Raw genomic sequence first — 11,509 nt, forward strand, 5'->3', positions numbered from 1 at the left:
CTTTGCAAGCAACCCAGTTCTCAAGAGGATGAGGGTGTAGGATGAATTTCCTCCACAGCTGTTTTAGCTGCTTTGGGGCCCAAGTGAGTCAAGGTTTACTGCCCATTCCTGAGCATTCCGCATTTGTTCTCTCAGCCCTTGCTGGGATCTAAAAGACATCCCATTTGTGACCTGCAAGATTAAACCCTGCCCTTCTCTCTCTGTGGAACCATTTATGAAACCAAGGCAACTGCTCCTAACACAAACCACTCTCCAAAATTCACTACTGTCTACCATTTATATAGGACCTTTTCCATTTGAACCTTAGAACCTTTGCTTAAATAACATTAGTGATACCTGAACAGCAAAACATATGGAAATTTGCAAAAAAACCCAACTTGATTTGCTTACTGATGTAACTCAATATTCCCACCGTTAAAAGAAAAACATCTCTAGCAAGAACAGCAAAGAGTCTTGTGGCACCTTAAAGGCTAACAAATGTATTACAGCATGAGCTTTCGTGGACTCAAGCCCACTTTGTTAGGTGTAACAAGAACTTGTGAAAAAGGGTTGGCCTTGGAACTGGGGGAGCTGGGCTCCAAAGACAGATCTGTCACAGATTCCTGGCAAGGCCTTGAGCAAGACATCTCCTCTCCACTTCAGCTCCTCAATCTGCAAATCTGGGAATAATACAGGCTTACCTCACAGCAGTTTTCAAAAGTAAAAGGTAAAAAAGGCATGAAGTACTTCACAAATTACAGTACATGTTTTTAATGCAGCTATTCAGATGTCGGCTCTGTTCCCACATGCTGGCTAACTATGTCTACTAAGTTAACCCCACTGTTTTCTAGAGCCTTCACAGTTTAGTGACACAATTCTTTGTTATGCCTATTCCAGCAGTTGTTGATACAATGACAATGGTTTCTATAATGGTTTCCTATGGAAGTCTTTCAAGTAAAGTAACAAAATTAATGGAAATGATATCCAACATTCAACTGTTTTATTTATTAAATGATATATTTGTTATATTTCTCCAGTACTGTTAAAATTTTAGAACACGCTCACGTGAAGTGGAAATCTTCATTATGTAAAAATGTACACTGGCAAAGGATTTGGGAGCTGTGTAATCCTAGGCCATTTAACTAGGAAGCCCCACTGAACTCAACAGGACTTAATTCTAAATACGCTTATATAGGAATGCACTTCTCAAGTTATTTTGGGGAATCTTTTGTTCTATTACTAGATAGATATTCACATGGCCCTTAAATGCAAAATGTGTGATGATCTCTGCCAACAGTTTCTAGACCATCTATGTATTCCAACCTGGAAACCAGAGATCGGAGGCCATGCACTTCTTATTACAAGGGAAAGACCAAGAGCTCACCAAGACAGTAGCTAAGTTCCTCTGTCTGATTTTTTGTTGCTGGAAACCCACAGAGCCTCTTCTGCCCTTTGGCGGGTGACTGTGCCATTGGGGTGACGACGAGATCGCACTGGCCTATCTATTCTGAATGTATTCTGAATGTTCTTATGTGATGCCAATAAAGATTACTTGACTTGACAATATAGATATAAATGTCCTTATTTATCTCCTAGTCCTGTTTTCATTTACTCTTAAAAATCCTATCTCCTTTTTGCATATTAAAGAAAACTGGCCTGTTAGCCAAGGCTGGAAACTTGTAGCCTGCCAGGTGTTGTTGAACTTCAACTCCCATCAGTCCCAGCCAGTATGACCTATGGTCAGGGATGATGGGAGCCGTAATCCAATAACCTCTGGAGGTCCAGAGGTGTCCCACCCCTGCATTAACCCATAGCTTAAAGCAAGCTATGATTTAATGTGATTGAGCAGTGTATCCATGAACACTGCTCAAGATTTTCCCATAAAGCACTTCCCCAACTCCTGCTTTTGCCGTGCTGCAGATGACAAAAGCCAAAGTCTCCGCTGTGTTTTGTCCAACTCAGACCCATGGTTGGCTTCTCTAGCACTAAGCCAAGAGTAAACCCTGGTTTCTGATTGCAGTTTGTTTTGAGGAGCCCAGGTTCAGATAACATGACAAGCCAGAATCCAGCCTTCTTGTCTCTGGTATGGCAACAGCAGGAACAGGAAAGGAGCACCCTAGGAACTTTTGAGCAGCATGGACGCATTTAACCGTAGTATGTTTAAACTTTAGTGTAACATGCAAACCAGGCCACTGAGTAATATTTTGCTAGAAGCCCTTTTTTCCTCTTTTACTCACAACGTATCCTTGCAAAGGTAGTACCGTATTTTTCGCCCTATAAGACACACTTTTTCCCCTCCAAAAATGAAGGGGAAATGTGTGTGCATCCTATGGGGCGAATGCAGGCTTTCGCTGAAGCCTGGAGAGCGAGAGAGGTAGGTGCGCACCGACCCCTCTCACTCTCCAGGCTTCAGGAAGCTATACACAAGCCTTGGGAGCCTGGGGGCAATGCCCGCCGGGCTCCCAAGGCTTGCAAGCAGCAGCTTGCAGCCCAAAGCACAGGGTGCGCTGCGGAGCACGCCCTGTGCTTTGGGCAGATGTCCGCAAGCCTTGCGCGCCCGGCAAGAGGTCCCGCCGGGCACGCAAGGCTTGGGGCGGCAGTCTGTTCTGGGGGCTGGGTTCAGGGGAAGCTCCCCCGACCCCAGCCCCCAGAACAGGTCCCAGAGCGATGCCGAAGCTGCACGCAAGCTCCCGTTCTGGGGACTGGGGTCGGGGGAAACACGGTCTTCCCCCGCCCCAGCCCTGCGCCTGGGTGGGGGGAATAATTCCCCCCCCCCCAATCTAAGTGCGTCCTATGGGCCGGTGCGTCCTATAGGGCGAAAAATATGGTACTTAAATGCAGATCTAAGGCCTGGCTTAACATGCCATTCACACTGTTTATCTCAAAAAAAAAAAAAGCAGACATTTTGCAAACGTGCAATACACAAACTGAGCTGATGTACACCTTTACATACTCTTGCCGAAAACCAGTGTTCTTAACTCCCATTGTTCTAGGCGTGTTTTGCGACAGGGAATTTCATTAATGCGAGCAGTTCCTGAGCTCTGGGTGCAGTACGGCGCCTAAGATTTCGGATTAAAACTGCCACTGCTGGAAAGAAAGACCTTTTTCTGCCTCCCCACTTCCAGCCACTGTTAAGCCTGGAAAAGGAGCCCTCATAAGAATATTAGGGAGGGAAGGCAGGGGAAGTATGGGTTGTTGTTTTTTCAGTCTTCAGATGAAAACTAGATTCAGGTAGGTAGCCGTGTTAGTCTGAAGCAGTAAAAATATATAAAAATAAATAAATAAATTGTCCAGTAGCACCTTAGAGACCAACTAAGTTTGTTCTTGGTATGAGCTTTCGTGTGCATGCACACTTCTTAAGCTCATACCAAGATGAAAACTAGACCATGTGAAAAATGAACATAAGATTGTAGCTGCAGTTCATTCATTTGCAGCTTTGCATTCTTGTTATAAAAACCGCCTAGACACTCTGTTGTGGCACCCGTAACCTAGGTTTAATGCGCCATTTAGTTCCTAGCTTCCACATCTTAGTTTCTAACATTGCCGATAACCATTGCTTGTGTTAGATGACCTTCCCATCTGATGTCTCCTCCCTAAAGTTTCTTTAAATAATTTATTAAAGTTTCTTTAAATAATTTGAATCTTTGTCACCAAATAAAGTATTTTATCATTGTGTCACATTTTTTATCCCACCAATCCTGACAATTTAGGGGGATGAGTGGGGTATTCTTATTTTATCCTCACGAAAACCCTATAAAGCAGCTTAAACTGAGATATTGATAGTGGCCAAGCAAAGCTTCAAACGCAAGTCTCCATGGTCAAGTTCTGATCCACTAGTCACTATCCTACCATAGTGCTGGATATGAATAGCCTGACTTTTCCCATATGTTTCATTTACCACTATACAATTTCAGCCCATATGGCAAGATTGCAACAGACCTGCACCAATTATTTTCCAGTGTAAGATTTCAAAGATCCTAATGTGCTGGTTTATAAACATTATATCCACAGCATTTCCTCCACCAAGGAAAGGGCAGGCCCTCTCTGCCTGGGAGGCAACAGCTGTTTAGCAACACACAGCAGACTCAGCTAAAATATTAGGGCTTAGGGACCAAGATACAATATACTGAAATCAAGAATGACAAACACAGAGCCAGCAAATATGTGAGCCAAAAAAACTCAACATCCCTGGAACTTTTCATATGCCAGGAAAACCAGCAAATCATGGCCTGTGATTTATATGGGGGGGAAATGCCTCCTATTGATTTACTCCCTACACTTTCCACAAGCCTTTTGCAGGCTTCTGAGCCAAACATGCATTGTTAGGTCAAAACCAGCCTTTGCAGTCATCTGCAAATTCAGGAGGACAGGGGTGGGGAGAGCTATGGGACTGTACTATATCAGAATGCAGTTGGGGAAAGTCACAGAATGAAATGTGCCACACATTAAACGCTTCCTACCCATGGAAAGAGAGATTCTACCTTAGCTTTCTTGCTGAAATGTTTTGTGTATGGGGGAGCATGCACACAAATACTGATTTCTACTGTGAATTGCTACAGTACCAAAAAGGCTGGTCCATGTACTTGTGCTGCACTTGTAGATCAGTTTTTATAACAAGAGCTCTGAGCAGGATACAACCCCAGGGTAGGTGGCCACAAGCAGAATGTCTTTGTAGGACTACAAAGCTCTAACAAAACTTGCTGTCCAGTTCTCACAAGCAAACGCCAAAGGAACACTTCAATCTTGTGAATGCTACTGGAGCCCTAGGAGCAGCAGGAAACCAGGAAGGATTCACAGAGATAGGATGTTAAAGACAGCAAGGTGTGAAGTGTGTGTGTATGTATTTGCAAGAGACAGAAAGATCCTAGGAAGAAGGAAAGAGAGTGTCACAGAAATATAAGGGGGGGGGGGAGCAGCAGCAACAGCAGTACATCGCCAATTCCTTAAAGAGGAATTTCTTTGTGTCTTAGGACATACAATCAGAGTCTGGAAAATTACACGGCCTTCAGAGGATTGTGGGAGAGGCTCACAAACCAGAGCAGAACACAATCAGAGCAGAGGGCAGGGTTTTACAAGGAATAGGTTTTGGGAAGCTAAGCCAGCCCAAAAGAAAACAACCTCTCCTGCATTTTACTCAGAGACACCACCTTGTCCTGCAAATGGAAGCATCAAAACAGGGAGGAGGGCACAGTGACAAGAGAGAGACCATGGTTAATTTTCCTTGGGATGTCAGTGTCCCCAACACACCGAAGATTTGGATGTTGGGGAGTGCTGCAGGGTGAAAGAGCAGGACTCTACAGTAGCTGCTTCTTCTGGACAGTTTTAGATAGTAACTGTATACAAAAGGCCTTTCAGGGGTCTGCACAAGGTAAGAAGTGCACTGCAGAGGATGCTGGGGAAAGAAAGGGCAACTATTGAACCCATCCTCTTGACCCGGCAAGGCATTCTTGGGGCACATCTCTTACAACCGCACTTAAGTCACCAGCGGCCCTATTCTCTCCTCGCTTGGGCTGCATGCCGGCAGTAAGGCTGGTGCTGGAAGACTCCTCCGTTCCCACAAACAACAGGTCTCCTTCCTCAAGGAAAAATGAAATTTATCAGGAGTGGGAACTTATAAAGTGCCTTGCTCTAATGCATTCGAGGGAAGAGAGCCTGCAAGGGAGGATTGGGGAATCAGACAGTGCTGGAACCCAGCTCCCAGCCTCCCTGGCTATGTTAGCCGGGTGTGATTTCCAACAACATCTGGAGGGCCACAAGTCCTCCACCCCCAATGCAAAGAACCCCCAACGTGACATGGGGAGAATTGTGTGTGAGAGGCAGCCAGAAAGAGACACAGACCTCGATTCTGACACTGGTTGGCCATTGGAAGATCTTCCTAGCAGAGAAGAGCATTTAAGGTTCACTCCACATTTAACCTCTTTGGGGTGAACGGGGCTTTGCTCAGGTGGGTTTATGTCTCCCCAAGCCCCTTCTTTCCCCTTCCCTCGGCTCTTCTGCAAAGGCTTGAGAATCTATCAGCTTGAGAAGGAAGTGGGACAACCTCGGGAGGTGGTGGGCTTTCTTTGGAGGTTTTTAAGCAAAACACGGGTGGCCATCTGCCATGGATGCTTGTGTTGAGATCCCTGCATTGCGGGGGGGGGGGGTGGAGTACATGACCCTGGGGGGATGGGGTCCCCTCCTATGAAAGGAGAAGCTCTTGCCTGCTTGTTGGGGGTCCCACTAGAGATGAGCCAGGCTGTGCTCGCCCCGCACTACTCGCGAGGAGGAGAGGGAGAGGAGGTCAGCAACACAGGACGGGCCAAGGGGGCCATTCATTGCGGCAGGATCCCGAGGGCTTTGGCCGCTGCTGCTGCTGCAGACGTGTCCGTGGCGAGGCGTTGATTTTGAAAGGGGGGGAAAGAAGATAAAGGAAGGAGGGAGAGGAGGGAGAGGAGGGGAGCGGGGCCTCCGTCTCACCCGAAATCATCGTCCATAGACTTGAAGTAGAACTTGTAGTTGGGCCGGTTGAGCAGCGCCTTGAAGTCGCCCAGCGTCACCCGCTCGGCCGGGATGGGCAGCTTCACCAGGTACGGCGTCTCCTGGTCGTCCAGGTGGTAGATGATCTTGGTCTCCGCCGCCGCCATGGCCGCCGCCGCTCCTCCTCGCCGGGACCTCTGGAGCAAAGCCAGGCGCGGCCTAGTAGTAGCCCAAGCCGAGCGTCCCGCCGGCCGCGGCGGCCTCTCCAGAAGCCGGAGCGGGGCGGCTTGGGCGGGCCACGCAGGCCTCGCGCTCTCCGGGCCGGGTCCCCTCGGCCGCCGCCTCACCGCGCAAACTCCCGCCTCCGCCTCAGCGCCTCCTGTGGCGGCGGCGGCGGCGGCGGCTCCTCCCCTCCGCGGCCGCCGGGCCTCGCCAGCGCCGCCTCTCCAGCCCCGCCTCACGCGGACGCCGGCCTCGGGCCCGGCCCCACCGGAGCAGCAGCACCCAGCGCCCCGTCCTCGGGGCTGCCCTTCAGGGAATATCAGCAGAATGGAGCCTCCATGGCCTCAGGGAGAAGCTTCTTCGCAGGGGGAGGGTCGCCAAGGGGAAGGCCGGGTATTGGGGGGGGGGGGGTTTCTTCATTTATTTATTTTGCCCCGAGGGAGGTGGTACCCAGACCGCTTTAAGGACTCCTAAGCGCGCCACATAGAAGTAGAAAACAGGTACTAAAATATTGCCATAATAGAAATGAATGGCATCATTTGGGGGGGGGGGCAGGCCAAAGATGTTGAGCTTTTGGGGGGAAATCATATGTGTATGTACACACACACCACCAAAAAACAGGTCATTTTGGGGGGCGGGGAACAGAACCTCAGTTGAGTACTTCCAATGCTTTTTAGTATTTTTTATGCGCATGGCATTATGCACAGCTTGCGGAGAAGTTGAAAGACAGAAGCTTCTCTTCCATAAACCTGGAAGTCATGGACATCCAGCAAGGCTGAATATTGGAAGATTCAGGACAGATAAGCAGGGTTAAACTATGGAACCCCCTCCCACAGGAGACAGGGATGGCCACCAACTTGGACTGCTTTAAGAGAGCATTGGACAAATTTGGTGTTCCTCTTTATTGAATTTCTGCCCCACCTTTCATCCCAAGATCACGGGGCAGTTTGGAATACAAAAATACATGCCATAATAACAAATGGAAACAAGTCCGCCCCGCACAGTATTCTGTTGATCTCCTAGCAGGAAAAGGGAAGACATAAATTCAATTTTGTGTAATAAACTGATAATTCATTCCTCTGGCATGTGCAAAGTGTATATGGGCATAAGGTTAAGGACAGAAACAAAATTTCACAATTCATGGAGAGGGCTATCCCGCTCAGTTGGTTATAGTGTGGTGCTGATAATGCCAAGGTTGCAGGTTCAATCCCCGTACGGGACAGCTGCATATTCATGCATTGCAGGGGGTTGGAAGAGATGACCCCTGGGGTCCCTTCCAACTCTCTGATTCTTTACTTCTGCAGTTGGAGGCAGCAATGCTTCTTAATACTGGTTGCTGGAAATCACAGTGAGAGAGAAGGGCCTTGTGCTCACGTCTTGCTGAAGGGTTTCCCACAGGCATCTGGTTGGCCTTTGTAAGAACAGGATGCTGGACTAGATGGGCCATGGCCTGATCTCTTTTTGTTCGTAAGATGTTTCAGGGCTAAACTTGCAGCGTGAGGGGAAGTATGCGGCACCAGAAAACATTCCATAGGAAGCCCAGGCCAAGCCCCGTTAAAACAAAAGCAAGCATATATGCACAAACGTATTACTATCTCTCTCTGGCTCAGAAGCAAAAATGTTCACTTAGGCTTGTTTTGTTGTTTTCAAAGACAGGTGCTCAGTATGCATTGTTGGGACTAGCCAGCAGGCCCTGCTCCCTTGGAGCTAGTGGTTTCCCATCTCTCTTGCCGGTACCATATGCCCATGAATGGAGGCAGAGCGTCTGTTGACTTTAAAATAAACTGTGGTTGCTCAAGTCGCTACAGACAATAAAGCTGCTGCTACTTTAGGTAAGCATTAGATCACCGATAAGCTTTAAATTAATTGGTGATGCAGTGAATGAAGGGTGCTTAATGTTTTTCTGTTATAGCCATGTTGGTTCTGGAGCTTAAATACAGTCTGAGAACTGATAAAAAGGCAGTTTTAAAGCAACCACATTCCAGTCATTATTCTGCTGCAGCAGAAGCTACAAGGAATCCTAAGGCACCTTAGAAACTAGCGCATTTATTGTGGAGATAGCTCTCGTGGGGAGGCAGGGCATGACATGTCAAGCTGCTGGGTCAGAATTTATATGGAAATTCTGTCCTATTGGAGTTGGGCTGAATAGAGACTGGGAGCAGCTAGTTCTGAACGGACACCAGTGGTCCCTTCTCTCTTAGGTGTCCATGCACATTGTTGAGTCATGGTGCCTCCCACACCAGAGAAGAAGGGGTGAGTGAAAATTTACATCAAGAACAAGGAAGATCAGGATCTGCTGCCCCTATGGATCCTACCACCTGAAGCGATCCCCTCACTTTGCCTTATGGGTGGGCCGGCCCTGTAGCAGATACTACTTCCTAATAACATTTACCCTCTCTCCTTTTGTGAGGTGGGAAGCTAAATCTTACGTCAGCTATTAGGTAGGTGATTATTCTGAAGTAGGTAGCACAATATTCAATAAGGCTAGTGGTTGTGCATGGTTGCTGCCTTAACCTTTCAAGTGGTAAAGGCCTCTTACCTAGGTGCCCCTCTGGAATGCCCGAGACCAATTCTCTCACATGAAGACTTGTCAGACTGCTTCTGCTTCTCCTTTCGTTTGCAGAAGGGCTTACACTTGTACCTGATCCTGTCAACAGCTAGGGGCTTGCTGATTGCCTAGTGATTGGATCTTAATGTGAACTGATTTCTATCTATACAGGAACTCCAAAATCCATTGTTGAGCAACCAAAATATGCAAATGCTTGAGCCACCCAGGAAAGATGTTACGCAAATAAGGCTGGTTTTTAGACTTCATTCCAAGGTGGAAGTTGCAGACCGAATAAGTTTGTGCTAGGTGTTACACATATAATGTTACAAAGCAAGGATAAAGAAGCAATAGCTGCACCCTCTTTTTGAAAATGGGGCAATCTAAATGCTGACTGTATGGCTACAACAAACAGTTTTGCACTTCCCTCCAGTTCCTACCTTTTAGAACCTCTTACCTGATGAATTCTGGATAACTTGAAAGCTTGCAATAGTTTGTGACGTTTTGGTTTGTCCCAGTAAGAGGTATCATTTAACTATGGATTTTGGAATTTTATTTTAATGGATCAAATTGCCACCTTCACTTTTTAATATATTTATTTTAATGGATCAAATTGCCACTAGGCAGTTTAAACAGATCACCTGGCAAAACAGATGCAGTGTACACTATGTAATGCTTGGTTTACTGTGGAAAAGCAGCATACAAAAAACCCCAAATGTTTTATTTTTATTGTTAATTTCCCCTTCTCAAGTGATGTGTGTAAAGACATTTCTTTTTTCTAAGCTGTCTTGCATTTATTTATAGAGAATTTATAGAGATTTAAAATAAAATACACAAAATAAATTAAAATGATGCAGCAAGAAAAGGCAAGTTCTGGAGCCTTTTTAATTATGCAAATTAGGTACAGTTGCATAATTTCTTCTGAATTATTCATTCTGCTTCTATTAGTCATGGAAAGGGCCAAAAAGATATGCAAGTCTTAAGCCCCACCTCTTCCTTGAACAAATCTTACTTAGCAATCCCTGTGGCTAAGGTTTCTTCAGCCTTTGCATGAGCTTTCAAGCATATCTTCACACCCATGAAGGCTAAACATTATTTTAAAGCAAAGATTTTCAGGAATGCAGAATTCAATGCCCAATGCCACTCTCACAATTCCTTCTCCGAACTTGTGTGGAATTGCAGTTTGCACATAGCCTCAAGCACAGGGGTGGTTGTGTTTTGCACTGTGATTTGTTATTCCCATTGCTGCACTCAGGCTAGTTTCCCACCCTCTCAAGTGGAACCGTGCCAATCTAAACAGGCAGGATTCTACCCCCTAGTCCAAATTCCATTGTTGACCAAAGAGATTTATCAGCAACTAGCCCAACACTGTCTTTCTCTTCGTACCTTGGCAACTGCATGAGCAGTATCAGAGAAGCAGGCACATCCTCTCCATTTCATATAAAGGGTTATGCTGATGCACATTTAAAGATTGTGATATATTCTATGGAGTGATTCGCATCCAACATTATTCATTTTTATACCAGCAAAATGCTTGATAGGCCCCAGCACATAATTATTTCAGGGAATCATGTAACTGCTGAACAGAAACCACATGCATATAGGCTAGGTCCAGGTTGGGGGGAAGCTGTTTCTGTTCCGCTTATCAAGTAGGAATATATAAAGGGTTGTTCAGCTACAACTGAGAGTCTACCTTGAAATCAGGTTTTCAGGCAAGGTTTTTTAAAGTAACATCACTGGACATCATCTAGAACACAGGTTTCCCAAACTTTGGGTCTCCAGCTGTTTTTGGACTACAATTCCCATCACCCCTGACCACTGGTCCTGCTAGCTAGGGATGATGGGAGTTAAGAGTCGAAAAACAGCTGGAGACCCAAGTTTGGGAAACCTTGGTCTGGACAGTGCAAATGTTTTTCAGATGGCTGCTTCTCATACATCATTTGTAACAGCTTCATTTTCATACTCTCAGGCCTGCTGCCCAAAACACACTTTGGGAGTAAATCCCAGTGAGCCTAGTAGGATTTTTTCCCTCCAAACAGACATGCATAGGATGGCACTGCTGGATTCTTTTGTTCAACAAATCTAGAGAATGCTCCAATTCCAGTATGACTGAATGTTAGCAATCAATGCACACAATAAAAATTGGTACTTTCAGAGCACAGGATTTGAGCAGAACATAGATTTGTTACGTGGCACAAAGTATTCTCTGCCTCTAGTAAAAAAAAACCCCCATCAGATATGGAATTGCAAGGCAAACCCATTTTAAAGCCACCTTTGAACTGTTAAAAGAGAAAACCTCAGGCATCC

General features: G+C 46.2%; 1 protein-coding gene across 3 annotated transcripts in view; it reads right to left on the reverse strand.

Moving 5' to 3' along the window:
• The window catches only part of DVL3 (dishevelled segment polarity protein 3), a 52,820-nt gene extending 45,984 nt beyond the window's left edge, over positions 1-6,836 (reverse strand). For 2 of the 3 annotated variants that reach the window (XM_083739462.1, XM_083739463.1), the window contains exon 1: positions 6,436-6,818. In XM_083739462.1, coding sequence (XP_083595588.1) covers positions 6,436-6,602 — 167 coding nt within the window. In that variant the 5' untranslated portion in view covers positions 6,603-6,818. Of the gene's footprint in view, positions 1-6,435 lie in introns of all 3 variants that reach the window. The other variant, XM_083739461.1, reaches the window with a different exon arrangement.
• Positions 6,837-11,509: the final 4,673 nt, after the last annotated feature.

Source organism: Podarcis gaigeae, assembly GCF_964106915.1.
Source record: "Podarcis gaigeae genome assembly, chromosome: 5".
Taxonomy (NCBI): Eukaryota; Metazoa; Chordata; class Lepidosauria; order Squamata; family Lacertidae; genus Podarcis; species Podarcis gaigeae.